Raw genomic sequence first — 18,147 nt, 5'->3', positions numbered from 1 at the left:
ACTTTGCAGATGCTCAATCCATTTTTACGGGAGCACCAAAAAGACTCGAGTAAATCACTAATCACTAGCGCTCCCATTAATAGAGCGTGTGCTGTGTACCGGTAGATGACACACACTCTTCACTGACATTGCGGGTTTTCACAACTGTCAGATCAGCTATTTATCTCCTATCCTGTGGATAGAGAATAAGTTCATTTTGGCTGGAGTTCTCCTTTTAAAGAGGTACTCCAGGGAACTAAACCCATGGCCTTTCCCACTCATCTACCTATTTATTTGTCTAAATATCATTCATTAGCTATTTAGAGCAGTTTCCCTCTTTCAGCTTACATGCAGGGAGTGAGAGAAAGACATCATTATCAGATCCACCTTGTCTTTGTGCAAAGCCCTCACTGAGACTAGCCCCCACCCTCCTGGAAGACAAACACCACGTGATTTCTGTCTTGTCTAGGTGTCTGGCTTCACAGCCACACCTCCCCTCCCTGTGTGAGGATCTTGCCGTGTTTAACTTAAAAGAAAGATGCCCTGTAATGGTTTGAATAATATATTGACAATTGTAAGGTGCTGATAGAAATATTAGTTGAGGTGCAAAAAAGTAACACATCTGTGGGGGGACCTGACTCGGTAATGCTTATTTGTGCAGATCATCTGAAAATTTAATAAGAGTGACTAGTTTAGAAACCAAATTGCCCCAGATAGAGAGAAAATTTATTACCACTACTAAGCTAGCTGACAAAACATCAAAGGAGATTCAATTGATACAGACTATATTACAAGAGTTAGAAGACTGATCCAGACATTGCAATATTGGATGCATATGCTTCCAGCAGACTTAAAGGGGTACTCCACTGGAAAACATTTTTTTTAACTCAACTGGTGCCAGAAAGTTAAACAGATTTGTAAATTATAAAAAGCTGAAAATTTGGCTGGTTCTCAAGGACTATATAGAAATGATAAGATGCAATAAAATAAAATGTATAATAAAATGAGAAGAATGTTTGTGTTATTAAATGATAATGGAAAAGAATATGTAGTAAATATAGCTGTAATGAATGGTAAAGGCTAGTGAGTAATAAATGTAGTTGTGGTATTGGTGTATGTGACAGTGGAATAATGTCCGGGTGTGAATTAAACGGTGTTGGTGTTAATGTAATATAGCAAATGAACCAAAAGGATATATGGATTTATGTGTGTTACAATAACTCATGTGCTGACCATGTCCAAAGTATAACAGTTTATTAGATACAATTTATCAACATAAACATAACACTATAATGCAAGTGCTGGATCCTAGCACTAACCTACAGCGCTTAATGTAGTTTTCATAAAAAGTTGAAGAAAAATATATTGCATAAAACATTTTTTTGCATAAAAAATTATTAAAATTAGTACAATTGAATCAAACAGTCTCAAAAAGTATACTTCTTGAGACTGTTTGAACCAATTGTACTAATTTTAATAATACTTTGGACATGGTCATTTTTTTTAATAAAAAATGTATTAAAAGTTTTATATTACCAAATATGGTACCAATAAAAAATAAAAATCTCGGCTCAAAAGTATGTTATCATGGGTATCATTTTAATCGTATTGACCCAAAGGATAAAGAACACGTCATTTTTACTGTAAATTGTACAGCGTGAAAACGAAACTTTCCTTCAGAAATTTGCAAAATTGCGGTTTTCTTTTTAATTTCCCCACACAAATAGTATTTTTTTGGTTGCGCCATACATTTTATGGTAAAGTGAGTGATGGCATTACAACGGACAACTGGTCGCGCAAAAAACAAGCCCTCATACTAGTCTGTGGATGAAAATATAAGAGTTATGGTTTTTTGAAGGCGAGGAGTAGAGATGAGCGAATTTACAGTAAATTCTATTCGTCACGAACTTCTCGGCTCGGCAGTTGATGACTTATCCTGCATAAATTAGTTCAGCTTTAAGGTGCTCTGGTGGGCTGGAAAAGGTGGATACAGTCCTAGGAAAGAGTCTCCTAGGACTGTATCCACCTTTTCCAGCCCACCGGAGCTCCTGAAAGCTGAACTAATTTATGCAGGATAAGTCATCAACTGCTGAGCCGAGAAGTTCGTGACTAGTCGAATTTACTGTAAATTCGCTCATCTCTAGCGAGGAGGAAAAAACGAAAACGTAAAAATAAGTGTCTGAGTCCTTAAGGCCCAAATGGGCGGAGTCCTTAAGGGGTTGACTTTCTGGCACCAGTTGATTTAAAAGAAAACCTTTTCCAGTGGACTACCCCTTTTAATATGGTTTCTTGAACCTATATCGGGAGGCAACATTTGTGCTCAATATTCAGCATACAGCTAGCACATGTTGTGTACCATTCAAGAACCCTTCATTGGGTTCCTCCATACAAGATTGACACATTTTGGGTTATTAATAAGGGAACAGCAGATATGAGGGAGGTCTGGGACCTGCTAAAGGTTGTGAGGGATATTATATCAGGAGATTCGTTGCCATTTGAAACTGTTCACACACCGAGAAGAAGAACCAAAGACAGCCTTAGATTAGTGTAAAGGCAGTGGCTGTTTCCCCAACTTCAAAAAAAATGTGAAAAGGGAAGAGGAAGAAAAAAACAAGTATAACCATTTCTTTCCAGGCTATGAGAGGTTTTGTGAAGGGGGTAAGCCAAACAAATTTCTCTCAAAACAAAAAGAAGCAAAATAGACTAGAAAACTAGGAAGATCTAAAGAATGAGTTTTTGACTTAATATAAAGGGGTATACAAATCAGAAAAAGATTATGAAACTCTACCAGATCTTTCACGGCTGACAGAGTTTCAAAGAGGGAATATAAATGCCTTAATTTCCATACAAGAGTTAGAAGCAGCTTTAGAATCATTCTCTGGAAAAACCTTGCCAGCAGACATGGATGGATTGCCATTATAGGCATACAGGAAACTGGGTTGCATGCTAGCAGACAAGCAACATGAGGTTCACAATGAATTCTGGTGAGGGGGGGATTTTGTCACTGTGTAAAGCCTGAATTGTACTAATCCCGAAAAAAAAAAAAAATAGATATCTAATATAAGTAGACACATTCAGACCCCTCTCCCTTTTGAACACAGATTTTTACATTTTCTCTAAGGTATTGACACTTCGACTAAAACAACATGTTTCAACAATTATTTATAATGACTAGGAAGGTTTTATGGCTGGGAGAAGTCTCTTTGACAATATACATATGTTTTTTTTTCCACTGTTCACATGGGAGAGGGTTTGCTACACTCAATCTTGTCACTGGATGCAACCAAAGCCTTTGACAGGGTGGAGTGGGGCTTTTTGTGGAGGGTTCTTGAGAGACTCTCTGAGATTCCAGGGATTTGGCTTGGAGGGGGGAAAAAAACAAGATCATATTATACGCAGATGACTTCTTACTAAATTTGTTAGGGATCCACAAGCTAATATTCAGAAGATTATTTCATCCATACAAGACTTAAGAGCTATGTTAGGACTACTGATAAATTGCAGTAAGTCGTGTTTATTACCCCTTAAAGGGTACCTTTCATCAAAAAAACTTTTGATATATTATAGATTAATGTATGCAGAATAACTTTCCAATAGCATGTTATTAAAAAATATGCTTCTTTCTTTTTAATTTTCCACTTTGAAAAAATTACCACTAGGGGTCTCCCTACCAGTCCTTTTTTTTTTTATAGATTTCAGACTCATGCTGGAGTCCTAAATCTCAGACTGTATCCGGAACACACACAAACTCACCACTGCTCACTGCCAGGGAGCAATGTTGCGCTTGTCTGTGTCCCGGATGCAGTCTGAGATTTAGGACTCCTGCGTGAGTCTGAAATCTATAAAAAAAAGGACTGGTAGGGAGACCCCTAGTGGTCATTTTTTCAAAGTGAAAAATTAAAAAGAAAGAAGCATATTTTTTAATAACATACTATTACACCTCCTGTCAAATAAATGCACCAGACGTGAAAATATAAATAAAATAACAAGCTTTAACATATATAACAATTGAATAAAAAACAAATAATGAGAATCAGCAATAGCCAGAAAAATGTGCTATGATCTAATGAAGACTATTCTCTTAAAGGTTTGCCATTACCAGTTAAACACATACTGCAGAAAAACACTGCGACATTGAGCACACATAGAAAAGGCAAACAAAAAATGAATGATAATAAGAGAAGAGAGACAACGTATACAGGTGATCTATTGGTGCACTGTGGGAGCCTGAGAAAACTAGAGACAAAAGTGTGTTGGTATGAGACCTGAAGAAATTAACAAGTGCATCCATAGCATCATCACTGCACTAGAGGAATACACCAGCCCACGGAAGGGAAGAGAGGATGAACACGCTGCCACAGTGCATCCGGAGTCACCACGTTATACTCACATAAGAGATCACACACAACCCCTACGCCGTTTCGCTACCCGCTTCGTCAGGGAAGCGGGTAGCGAAACGGCGTAGGGGTTGTGTAGGGGTTGTGTTGGATCTCTTATGTGAGTATAACATGGTGACTCCGGATGCACTGTGGCAGCGTGTTCATCTTCTCTTCCCTTCCGGCACCAAACACAATTTACTTTTCGAGTTGAAAGGCAACTTTGGTCACATACTATTGTAAAGTTATTCTGCATACATTAATCTATAATATATCAAGTTTTTTTGATGAAAGGTACCCTTTAATGTGAATGGTACAGGATGTATTGGGTCGCTAAAAAAACTAGCCAAAAATTTCTGCATTTTGTATACTAACAATTCAATACGTAGAAAAAAATGAAGTCGCCACTCACCATGTTCTTCTATCTTTATTCAATAATACTCATGTATTACATATAAAGGACGGAAGACTATGCATGTAAAGGGGGGGGGGTACACCCCCTTCCATGCACCGTCTACTGTCCTGTATATGTAATACGTGAGTATTATTGAATAAAGGAAAGAAGATAGAAGAACATGGTGAGTGCCGACTTAATTTTTTTCTACGTATTGAATTATACATTTGCAAACCTATTTGTCAGAGCACCACACCGTTCTTCATAAGAAAAAGCTGTATTTCCAGATTGTGCAACACACCTTCTTCACGCTGACAGTGCCAGGCTAATCTCTCTATATAGAATTTTGTAAACTAAATTCAGGTCCATTATTTGACAAACTTATCAAAAAGATAGATGTTTGGTTGAGGTTTCCCCTCTTCATTGCAGACCACATTGTCTTAGTCAAGATGGTTGTATTACCTCAACTTATTTATAAAATTTTTTGCACGATCCATATGCTTTCGGATTGTCTTAAGGTTAGAGCTTTTTGGACAAATATACATTCAAAAATTAGTTAAAATTGAAAATGTATTTTGCGGAGCACTATGTTAGGGGACTTGTGTACACTATCCATAGGGAAAAGAAAACTGGTAGCAAAAATCCTAATTTTGGGCAGGTTGTTAAAGGGGTACACCAGACATGTTATCTCCTATCCAAACGTTAGGGGATAAGATGTCTGATCCAAAGGATAGGGGATAAGATGTATGATCACGGGGTCCCGCTGCTAGGGACCCCCGCAATCTGTCATTCCGCAGCCACCTTTGTGCTTTCTGCAGCGATGGAGGCTCTGAGTGTGAAGCGTGACGACCACGGGGCCAGAGTATTGTGACATCACGACTCCGCCCCCATGTGACGTCCCGCTCCGTCAATGCAAGTCTGCGGGAGGGGGTGTCTCTGTGTGCTACCCGCAGCAGATTTTCGCCAGTGGAATCTCTGCTGTTAAAAATCCTCTACAAACCCTATTGACTTCAATGGGGTTTGTGACGGATAATCCGCTGGCGAAAATCTGCTGCGGGTAGTGAGTGGAGACCCTGCCCCTTTTCAAACTCGCAGCGGGAGATCCGCTGCGGGTTTGAAAAGAAATCCGCTTGTGTGAATGAGCCCTTAGTGCAAGTTGTGCAAGTGGCTATTTGCTGTTTAAAGAAAGGAAGTTATTGGGCCAGTTACAAACCCAAAAATGGTTTGTTTTCAAATTGCAAATCATTTGCTGTAGCACCTATTAGAAAAAACATTTCTGAAAAACTGCTTAAAAAAATGTTCCAAATGCCAGAAAAAACATTAGAAATTTGAGACTGTCTAATCTAAGTTTACACTTTCTAGGAATCAGTTTTATTAAATCTGGGACAGTGTTTATTGATTCAGTCGGCAACAGCAAGTATCTCAAGTTCATAATGCTCTTTTTTTTTCATAGGGGATAAAACGGGGGATAGTTGAAATGGCTGACCTAGTTACTATTACTAAGGCTGATGGAGATTTACTTATACCTGCAAGAAAGATTCAGACTGAGTATGTGAGTGCTTTAAAGTTACTTCGGAAGCGATCTAAGACCTGGAAACCTCAGGTAAGCAGAATTGCAGAAAGTGATGAGAAAAATAAAGTGATATTAAAATATATTTTTAAAATGTCCTTGACAAATTTCATTCACATGGTACAGTATGTTACACAAAACACTTTCCACTAAAATTATGATGCAGAAAAATATTATCAAATAATGTTACATAGGGCTGCGCGGTATACCGGTTCATACCGAATACGGAATTTTTTGTGCTGCACGTTATGAATTTCAACCCATACCGCAATACCGGTTTGGCCCCTCCCCCTCGGGAATGAATGAATCAGCCCAGTGCTGGGCTGTCCCCATCGGGGTAAATACTCACATGTCACCCGCAAGCACTGCCCTCCTCATCCTCCTGTTTGTTGTGGCCGCCGGCACTGACACACTATACCAGTGATCTACAACCTGCGGACCTCCAGATGTTGCAAAACTACAACTCTCAGCATGCCCGGACAGCCAACGGCTGAAGACCACTGCTCTATACTGTGCGGTATCCCTATGCCCGGGCTGCAAAAAATAAACACAATAATCTTTAACTCACCTCCCGTTGGTCTGGTACCAGCCTCACCTGCTTCTTGGGGACGGGAACGTCGGACAGCCGTTAGCCTATCACCGGCTGCAGCGATGTCCCGCCCCGGCCGGGTATAGGTTGAGCCCACTGTCATGTAAGAAGCCGGCCAGAGCTTCTTACATGACAGTGGGCTCAGCCTATCCCTGGCCGGGGTGGGACATCGCTGCGGCTGGTGATAGGCTGACGGCTGTCCGACGTTCCGGTCCCCAGCATAAGGCCGACGTCGGAACATGCGTTAGTTTATTTTGTTTACCTTTTGCAGCCCGGGCATAGTGATACCGCACAGTATAGAGAGTGTCAGCGCCGGCAACCGCAACGAACAGGAGGACAAGGAGGGCAGCACTTGCGGGTGACATGTGAGTATTTACCCCAATGGGGGCAGCGCAGCGCTGGGCTAATAATTAATTTGGGGGGGGAGGGGAGGAGGAGGAGGAGGAGGAAATACCGTTATATACCGTGGAACCGCCAAAAGTTATAAAAATACCGCTATACACACATTTGGTCATATCGCCCAGCCCTAATGTTACAACAAAATTTGTGATTCTGATATTGGATATACTCAGTGATATTCTTCTCATATGCACCACTGCACCTGGTACATCAATGTATAGTAGTTAAGATTTACTAATCAAAATGCACCAGAATTCTGCCTCCAGTTGCACCCAGAAACTTCCATTTGAGCTCACTTTATACTTCACTGTACTGTTTTGAAAAGTGTCTGAAAAAGAGGACATGACTAAGAAAAGTGATAAAATGTGTTATATTTATCAATGATGTTATTTTTGTGCAAAATATTGGTTTAAATAAGCTAACCAGTAGCTACTGTAATACCCATAGCTAGTAAGATGCACCACAGAAATACATTTGACGCAGTTTCTGCCTGTATTGTGTTATTTTATGCTTTCCAGATAGAACAGTGTTGCTGAATCTGCCCCATTATGTTTATTTAGAGCACATACATTGGCATATAACCCTCTGATAGTCCATATGTCATGGTATTGTCAGCTAATCTTTACGCAGAATAGCCTGATTTTGAGAAATACAGAGGATCGTGAAAAAAAAAAAGCAGCTAAAGGGTTACTGCAAAGAGGTTTCGATATGTGGTAAAATCACTTGCTGTTACATATTTTTGGCCACTTCATTTAATGAAGCCTTACTTTCAGAAAAATTTTCTTGAAAGTAGTCAGGTAGGATTGTCTACTGTAGACCTACATTTATGGTGCTAGTGAACTACAAACTAGGGATCGACCGATTATTGGTTTGGCCGATATTATCGGCTGATATTCACAATTTTGGACGTTATCGGTATCGACAATTACCTTGCCGATAATCCGATAATGCCCCACCCCTGCCAAAGACCGCCTCCGCCGCTGCCCCATTGCCTCCCCCATTCCTGGTTTTATAATTACCTGTTCCCGGGGTCCGCACTATTTCTGGCTCATGCGCGTCCTGTGTTACGCTGTTGCGCAGCGCAATGACGAGTAACGCCCTCAAAGTGACGTCACCGTAAGTGCGCACAAGGACAGCTCAGGAGGACGCCGCAGGAGCCAGAAGAAGTGCGAGCCCCGGGAACAGGTAATTATAAAACCGGGAATGGGGGAGGCAATGGAGCAGCAGCGGCGGTGGTCTCTGGCCGGGCCGGTGCGGTGGGGGGTGTGGCACGGCGTGGTGGTGGTGGGGCGGACTCAGGACCCCAGGACAGGCAGGGGGAGAGAAGCGGGTGGCGGCGGCGGTCTCTGGCACCACAAAAGCCACTGCAGTTCATTGATTTAAAGCATCCGCTTTAAATCAATGATCTGCAGTGGTGTCGCTGGGGGGGGGGATAAATAGCCGTTAACTTATACAGGTATATCGGTATAAGTTATCGGCTATCGGCCCTAACCTCCACAGATTATCGGTATCGGCCCTAAAAAAAAATATCGGTCGATCCCTACTACAAACATTATAGTGTTAACAAAATGTACCCATTATGGAAATGCTGTATATTCCAGGTTATACGAATTTCTGCGAAGACTGGAGATGGCATCCCAGAGATGTGGAAGAAGATGACTGAATTTCAGAACACTATGTTGACCAGCGGGGAACTTCTAGCTAGGCGCAGGATTCAGCAGAAGGTCTGGATGTGGAGTCTTATTCAGGAAAACGTTCTCCTTCACTTTAGGAACCACCCTGCAGTTAAGAATCAGATACCTCTCTTGGAGGAGAACGTCCTTGCCGGTGTCTTGTCACCAGGTCTTGCAGCAGACATGTTACTCAAAGCATTTTCTGAAAGTAGCTGAAAGATCACATGTAATTGTGAAAAAAGCCCAATGAACATTTTTAATGTTTTTTTTTTTTTATGAAAACGCAAAACATTGTATTATGTATTTTAATTTGAAGTAAAGACTAGGATATATGTACATGAAGCCTCTTTTCTGTTTATAACAGTATGGTGTATATTTTGCAGATAGCCTTGTAGTTACGGTATGTGTTCCACACAGATTTCAGCTGTTAGGTCACATGTCTAACTACAGAGGGAAAGAAGGCATAACGTAGTATATAACCAACCATCTTCCTCTTGCAAGCTCTGCACAGGTAATTTATTATATGGTTTTCCTTTTACTGGCAAGTTAGAGCAGTCACTTATACATGTGAAATAGAAAGGCGCTATCTTGGTATATTAGTTTGAGGGGCATTGAATTGAGTTGTGTATATTGGGCATAATGGCCATGCTTGGCTGCAACTAAAAAGTCTAACCTGTTGCTTTTCACTCTAATGTACACAAGAATGATCACACCTAGCAAATCAATGTTTTTGATTTACAGGAGTAAAGTCAGTCCACCATAAACATGCCAATCATTTCTCCTCCCATACTATTATACTGCCAATACAAATGCCTGTCACATGCAAACAGAGAATGAAATATCAATAGGACCAAGTCTTGCAAGTTATACCAGATTTGTGTGCAACAATCTGTGCAAAAACAGTGGTCCCTTAAGTTACAATATTAATTGGTTTCAGGACGGCCATTGTATGTTGAAACCATTGTATGTTGAGACCATAACTCTATGGAAACCTGGTAATTGGTTCTAAAGCCACCAAAATGTCATAGGAAAAAGTGAGGATTAAATAAAAATAAGTAGATAACTAATTCAGATAAAGCAAGTCATTACATATAAAAGTAAGAAAGAGCTGTTGGAATCTGTAAATCACTGTCTGTGTAGAGGACAGGAGCTTCTTCAGGGTCCTGTACACTACATGCAATGTCCTAAAGTAAAATTGAGATGCCCCCACCTTGTGTCCAAAGGAGCAGGTAACCCTGGCACATGTAAAGAGTAGTACAGAACATGTAATACTTTCCTGTACTGAAGGGAGGCGCTACCAGACAGCCAGTCAGTGCACGCACTTCAGTAATACAGGGTTTTTTACCAGTAAAATGCCCATTCTAATTGGTCAGTTTCTCCAGCCTTTCACACGTTACCCAGATCTGGACGGTCAGTAGCATTGTATGTTGAGTCTGGTTTCAAGTTAGAATGGTCCAGAAAAGACCACTGTATGTTGAAGCTATTATATGTTGAAGCCATTGTAAGTTGAGGGAACACTGTATACTGGGACTGCTGTTGGACAAATGTTACATCCATCAGACCTTATCACATGTGTAAGGCTGGGTTTCCACTTGGCGTTTTTTTTTAAAACTACCACTGCAGTTTTTAACCCCTTAAGGACCCGAGCTTTTTCCGTTTTTTCATTTTCAATTTTTCCTCCTTAACTTTAAAAAATCATAACTCTTTAAAATTTTCACCAAAAATTCTATATGATGGCTTATTTTTTGTGTCACTAATTCTACTTTGTAAAGACATTAGTCATTTTACCCAAAAAATCTACGGTGAAACGGGGAAAAAAACAATGTGCAACAAAATTGATGAAAAAACACTATTTGGTAAGTTTTGGGGGGCTTCCGTTTTTACGCAGTACATTTTTCGTCAAAAATGACACCTTATCTTTATTCTGTAGGTCCATACGCTTAAAATAATATCCTACTTGTATAGGTTTGATTTTGTATCACTTCAGAAAAAAATCATGAATACATGCAGGAAAATGTATACGTTTAAAAAATTGTCCCATTCTGACCCCTATAACTTTTAAATTTTTCTGTGTTCAGGGCGCTATGAGTGCTCATTTTTTGCGCCGTGATCTGAAGTTTTTTGCGGTACCACTTTTGTTCTGATCAGACTTTTTGATCACTTTTTATTCCCTTTTTTTGGTATAAAAAGTGATCAAAAATGCGCTATTTTGGACTTTGGAATTTTTTTGCGCGTACGCCACTGAACGTGCGGTTTAAAAAGTGGTATATTTTTATAATTCGGACATTTCCGCATGCGGCGATACCACATATGTTTATTTTTATTTACACTTTTTTTTTTTTTATTCTTGGAAATGCCGGGTGATTCAAACTTTTATTAGGGGAAGGGATAATTCAAAGGGTTAATGATTTTTTTTACACTTTTCTTATGCAATATTATAGCTCCTATAGGGGGCTATAACATTGCATTAACTGATCTTTAACACTGATTGATGCATCTCCATAGGAATGGATCAATCAGTGTTTTCGGCGATTGATTGCTCAAGCCTGGCTCTCAGGCTAGAAGCATTCATTTGGCGACCGGACAGCGCAGGAGAAGGTAAGAAGACCTCCTGTGCTACAGCTGTTCGGGATGCCGCGATTATGCCGCTGCGATCCAGAACAGCTCCCTGAGCTAGCCAGGCACTTTCACTTTCGTTTTTAGCCGCGTGGATCAGCTTTGAGCGTGCGGCTAAAGGGTTAATAGTGCACGGCGCCGCAGGACCGGGACTCATGACGTACGCATACGTCATGGGTCCTTAAGGGGTTAAGCCAAAGCCAGAAGTGGATTTAAAGGGAATGGGAAATATCAACAAAAGACTTCTACTTCTCCTTCCTCATAGATCTACTTCTGGCCTTGACTCAAAAACTACTGTTGTAGTTTTCCCCAAAAAGAGTGGAAACACAGCCTAAAGGTAGTATACAGTTCTTGCAAAGTTCACAGTGGTGTGCACTGAAATTCAATCAAATCAGAGACGTAGTGTGCAGTTCCACGCTACTCCTACTGCAACACAGACACCATAAACCCAAAGGCATAGAACGTTTACTGACTGGCAAAGATTCATCATTATGCCCTCATTACCCTATTATTCATGAGTAAGGGGGTGGACCCCGAAACATTGCATCATACCTGAAAAGCAACTAAGCTATGTTAACCCCAGCTCTCTCCTATGAGTGTTTTTTAAAGTTTTTTTTCTATGTATTTTATATGAATAGAAAAAGAACAAATGAAAAAGAAAATGAAAGAATACTACAAAATTGTAAGTTCTTTGCTTGTCTAAAAAAAATGTTGCCTTTCAGAAAATGTTCTTTGCCTTTTGGATTTATAGCAACCATACAGTCCTGGCAGATGCTGATCTGTCAGAAAGCATAAGAGGTAGGACAGCTGAAATGCAACATGCTCAATCCTTTTCACCCCTAACAGTATCTGTTGGGGGAAGTGTCAGCCTGTCTCACCAAATCTGGCGGGTTTGGCCGACCTTTAATAAAAGTTCATGGCCACCTTTAGAGACATACAGTTCATTCAGAAAATTGTCAGACCTTTCCACTTTTTCACATTTTGTTTCGTTGCTGTCTTGTGCTAAAATAATATCATTGTTGTGCACTCATCACCCTGTTATGCAAAAGTCAAGACAGAATTTTAGATATTTTTTTTTATTTTTTTTGAAAATGCATTAAGAAATAAAATTAGACATAGACATAAGTATTCATGTAGAGGCACAGATTTGGAGAAGGGTACAAAAAAAAAGTTCTTCAGCACTAATGGTTCCCAAGAGCTTAGTGGCCTCCATAGTTCTTAAAGGGGTTATCCAGGAAAAACTTTTTTTTTAGATATCAACTGGCTCCAGAAAGTTAAACAGATTTGTAAATGACTTCTATTAAAAAATCTTAATTCTTTCAGTACTTATGAACTTCTGAAGTTAAGGTTGTTCTTTTCTGTCTAAGTGTTTTCTGATGACACGTGTCTCGGGAAACGCCCAGTTTAGAAGCAAATCCCCATAGCAAACCTCTTCTAAACTGGGCGGCTCCCGAGACACATGTCATCAGAGAGCACTTAGACAGAAAAGAACAACCTTAACTTCAGAAGCTCATAAGTACTGAAAGGATTAAGATTTTTTTAATAGAAGTAATTTACAAATCTGTTTAACTTTCTGGAGCCAGTTGATATATTAAAAAAAAGTTTTTTCCCGGATAACCCCTTTAAAGCATTAGTGACATTTATCACTGCATCACTCCACAAATCTGGGCTTCATGGCAGAATGGCCAGAAAGAAGCCTCTCCTCAGTAACAGGCACATGCAAGCTGCCTGGAGTTTCAAAAAAGCCTCTCAGACTGTAAGAAACAAGATTCTCTGGTTTGATTAAACAAATCAAAAAAGTACAACAGTACTTTTCATCTTTAATTCTAAGCATTGTGTCTGAAGAAAACACTCACTGCTTATCTCCTGCCCAATACTATCCCTACAGTGAAGCATGGAGGTGCCAGCATTATGCTGTTTTTCAGGGGCTGGGACAAGCTTAATGGAGATATAGATATTCTAAGGCAGGGTTCACATTGCAGAGAATCTAAGGGCGCCCAAACATTGCTGTCCCTGTAGATGGCAGCAAAATCATTCTGGAGGTGACAGAATTTCAGTGGCAAATTGCAAAGTGTGAACTGTGCAGCGAAATCCTATTGACAGCAGTAGTCTGAATCTAGCCTTAAAGCGTACCTGTCAGATGCCACAAAAAAAAACTCCTCATTCTGCTTACTCACTGCTCTGGGGAGCGAGCCTGGCAGACTTGCTCTGTAACCCTTTCCTCTCTGGTTTTATGCTGTACACACACACACAATGATTATTGGAGATTGCCTGTACTCTACCACCAAAGACAATATGGTAAGTGTATAACTTACATCTTCCAAAATTAGTGCAAAGGTTTAGTGCTAAAAGTACAGTGGTTTTTTTTATGCATACATTTTCTGTTTCTATGTCATTCATGTGTATCATCCTTTGCCAGTCCTGTAATGCTGGGACTTGTAGTTTTGGAATAGCTGGAAATAATGTTTGGATAACTCTTTTTTGCAGCAGTGTTGCCTTCAGCTGTGTGCCTACAGTTTTTGCAAAACTGCAACTCCCAGCATGCCCAGACATCCTTTGGCTGCCCAGGCATGCTTGAAGTTGTAGTTCTACAACAACTGGAGGCACATGTTAGGGCGGGGCAACCCGGGCAGTTGAAAAGCTTTAGGGCATTACTAACAATACTGCATTTTGCGCAAAATCGCTGTAAAAAGCTCAGTGTTTTTGCTGCGATTTTGAGTAAATCGCAGCAAAATACAGTAGTGTTAGTATAGCCCTAAAGCTGTCCAGGACAGCCCATAGACAGCACTAATAGACTTACTATGGACCTTCTAGGACCTGCGAGGAATCCTCTAGGCTAGGACTGATGATGTCATCGCAGGTCTTGAAAGATCCATAGTATGTCTGGGCATTGTATGGGCTCTGTGCAATGGATAAAAAAGAATGTAATAGGGGAAAGTATAGGGGGGGGGGGGGGGGGGGGTATTAAATATTCAATTACAGCACATATATTGCTGTAACCAGTGTGGAATCACTGACAGATATTGTGGGGAATGCCTTGAGGACACAGCTAATTCTGATTTTTGCCATAACTCTTGCATTTTTCCATCCACAGTTCCATATGGTACTTGTTGTTTGCACCATCTATTGTACTTTGTAATAACACCTTTCATTCTACCATAAAATGTACAGCGCAACCCAAAAGATATTATTTTGCGGGGAAATTGTAAAGAAAATCGCAATTTTGCTAATTTTGGAGGATTATTTTTCATGCAGTGCGCTTTATGGTAAACTGACAGGTTCTCTTTATTCTGTAGGTCCATATAATGTAAATGATCCCAATATTATATGCTTTTCTATTATTGTACTGCTTTTAACCCCTCAACCCCTTAAGGACCAGGCCATTTTACACCTTAAGGACCAGAGCGTTTTTTGCAATTCTGACCACTGTCACTTTAAACATTAATAACTCTGGAATGCTTTTAGTTATCATTCTGATTCCGAGATTGTTTTTTCGTGACATATTCTACTTTAGCTTAGTGGTAAAATTTTATGGTAACTTGCATCCTTTCTTGGTAAAAAAATCCCAAAATTTGATGAAAAAAATGAAAATTTTGCATTTTTCTAACTTTGAAGCTCTCTGCTTGTAAGGAAAATGGATATTCAAAATAAAACATTTTTGGGTTCACATATACAATATGTCTACTTTATGTTTGCATCATAAAATTTATGAGTTTTTACTTTTGGAAGACACCAGAGGGCTTCAAAGTTCAGCAGCAATTTGGAAATTTTTCACAAAATTTTCAAACTCGCTATTTTTCATGGACTAGTTCAGGTTTGAAGTGGATTTGAAGGGCCTTCATATTAGAAATACCCCATAAATGACCCCATTATAAAAACTACACCCCCCAAAGTATTCAAAATGACATTCAATAAGTGTATTAACCCTTTAGGTGTTTCACAGGAATAGCAGAAAAGTGAAGGAGAAAATTCACAATCTTCATTTTTTACACCCGCATGTTCTTGTAGACCCAATTTTTGAATTTTTGCAATTGGTAGAAAGGAGAAAATTTTTACTTGTATTTGAAACCCAATTTCTCTCGAGTAAGGAAATACCCCATATGTCTATGTTAATTGTTCGGCGGGCGCAGTAGAGGGCTCAGAAGAGAAGGAGCGACAAATGGTTTTTGGGGGGCATGTCACCTTTAGGAAGCCCCTATGGTGCCAGAACCGCAAAAAAAAAAACACATGGCATACCATTTTGGAAACTAGACCCCTCGGGGAACGTAAAAAGGGGTAAAGTGAACCTTAATACCCTACAGGTGTTTCACAACTTTTGCAGATGTAAAAAAAAAAAAAAAAATTTTTACCTAAAATGCTTGGTTTCCCAAAATGTTTACATTTTTAAAAAGGGTAATAGCAGAAAATACCCCCCCAAAATTTGAAGCCAAATTTCTCCCGATTCAGAAAACACCCCATATGGGGGTGAGAAGTGCTCTGCTGGCGCACTACAGGTCTCAGAAGAGAAGGAGTCACATTTGGCTTTTTGAAAGCAAATTTTGCTCTGGGAGCATGCCACATTTAGGAAGCCCCTATGATGCCAGAACAGCAAAAGAAAAACACATGGCATACCATTTTGGAAACTAGACCCTTCGGGGAACGTAACAAGGTGTAATGTGAACCTTAATACCCTACAGGTGTTTCACGACTTTTGCATATGTAAAATAAAACATTTTTTTTTTTACCTAAAATGCTTGGTTTCCCAAAATTTTTACATTTTTTAAAAGGGTAATAGCAGAAAATACCCCCCAAAATATAAGCCCAATTTCTCCCGATTCAGAAAACACCCCATATGGGGGTGAGAAGTGCTCTGCTGGCGCACTACAGGTCTCAGAAGAGAAGGAGTCACATTTGGCTTTTTGAAAGCAAATTTTGCTCTGGGGGCATGCCGCATTTAGGAAGCCCCTATGGTGCCAGGACAGCAAAAAAAAAACAAACACATGGCATACTATTTTGGAAACTAGACCCCTCGGGGAACGTAACAAGGGGTAATGTGAACCTTAATACCCCACAGGTGATTCACAACTTTTGCATATGTAAAAAAAATATATATATTTTTACCTAAAATGCTTGGTTTCCCAAAAATGTTACATTTTTAAAAAGGGTAATAGCAGAAAATACCCCCCATAATTTGGAACACAATTTCTCCCGAGTACGGCGATACCCCATATGTGACCCTTAACTGTTGCCTTGAAATACGACAGGGCTCCAAAGTGAGAGCGCCATGCGCATTTGAGGCCTAAATTAGGGACTTGCATAGGGGTGGACATAGGGGTATTCTACGCCAGTGATTCCCAAACAGGGTGCCTCCAGCTGTTGTAAAAGTCCCAGCATGCCTGGACAGTCAGTGGCTGTCTGGTAATACTGGGCGTAGTTGTTTTGCAACAGCTGGAGGCTCCGTTTTGGAAACAGTGGCGTACCAGACATTTTTCATTTTTATTGGGGAAGGGGGCTGTGTAGGGGAATGTGTATATGTAGTGTTTTTTACTTTTTATTTTGTGTTAGTGTAGTGTAGTGTTTTTAGGGTACAGTCGCACGGGCGGGGGGTTCACAGTAGTTTCTCGCTGGCAGTTTGAGCTGCGGCAGAAAATTTGCCGCAGCTGAAACTTGCAGCCGGATACTTACTGTAATCCTCCGCCCATGTGAGTGTACCCTGTACATTCACATTGGGGGGGGGGGGGACACATCCAGCTGTTGCAAAACTACAACTCCCAGCATTTACGGTCTATCAGTGCATGCTGGGAGTTGTAGTTTTGCAACAGCTGGAGGCACACTGGTTGTGAAACACCGAGTTTGGCAACAAACTCAGTGTTTTGCAACCAGTGTGCCTTCAGCTGTTGCAAAAGCTACAACCCCCAGCATGTACGGACAGCGGAAGGGCATGCTGGGTGTTGTAGTTATGCAACAGCGGGAGGCATACTACATTGGCTGGGGATGCTGGGGATTGTAGTTATGCAACAGCTGGAGACACACTGGTTTGCTACTTAACTCAGTGTGCCTTCAGCTGTTGCAAAACTACAACTCTCAGCAGTCACCGACAGCCAACGGGCATGCTGGGAGTTGTAGTTATGCAACCAGCAGATGCACCACTACAACTCCCAGCATGCACTTTAGCTGTTTGTGCAAGCTGGGAGTTGTAGTTACACAACAGCTGAAGGTACACTTTTCCATAGAAAGAATGTGCCTCCAGCTGTTGCAAAACCATAAGTCCCAGCATGCCCATAAGGGAATGCTGGGAGTTGTGGTGGTCTGCCTCCTCCTGTTGCATAACTACAGCTCCCAGCATGCCCTTTTTGCATGCTGGGAGCTGTTGCTAAGCAACAGCAGGAGGCTGTCACTCACCTCCTGCTGCTGCTGATCGACGCTGCAGGTCAGTCCCGCCGTCGCTGTCGCTCCTGGGGCCCCGATCCCAACATTAACGCCGGGGATCGGGGTCCCCAGCACCAGGGGTGCACGTCCCGCACCCGCTCACGTCCTCCGGAAGAGGGGCAGAGCGGGTGCGGGAGTGACAC

General features: G+C 40.8%; 1 protein-coding gene across 3 annotated transcripts in view; it reads left to right on the top strand.

Annotated features, from left to right (window-relative positions):
* Nucleotides 1-9,322, top strand: part of MMAA (metabolism of cobalamin associated A) — a 35,147-nt gene extending 25,825 nt beyond the window's left edge. For all 3 annotated transcript variants that reach the window (XM_056562855.1, XM_056562853.1, XM_056562854.1), the window contains exons 6-7: nucleotides 6,203-6,352; nucleotides 8,909-9,322. In XM_056562855.1, coding sequence (XP_056418830.1) covers nucleotides 6,203-6,352; nucleotides 8,909-9,196 — 438 coding nt within the window. In that variant the 3' untranslated portion in view covers nucleotides 9,197-9,322. The remainder of the gene's footprint in view (nucleotides 1-6,202; nucleotides 6,353-8,908) is intronic.
* Nucleotides 9,323-18,147: the final 8,825 nt, after the last annotated feature.

Source organism: Hyla sarda, chromosome 1 (assembly GCF_029499605.1).
Source record: "Hyla sarda isolate aHylSar1 chromosome 1, aHylSar1.hap1, whole genome shotgun sequence".
NCBI lineage: Eukaryota > Metazoa > Chordata > Amphibia > Anura > Hylidae > Hyla > Hyla sarda.
This window is presented reverse-complemented; position numbering and strand designations above follow the sequence as displayed.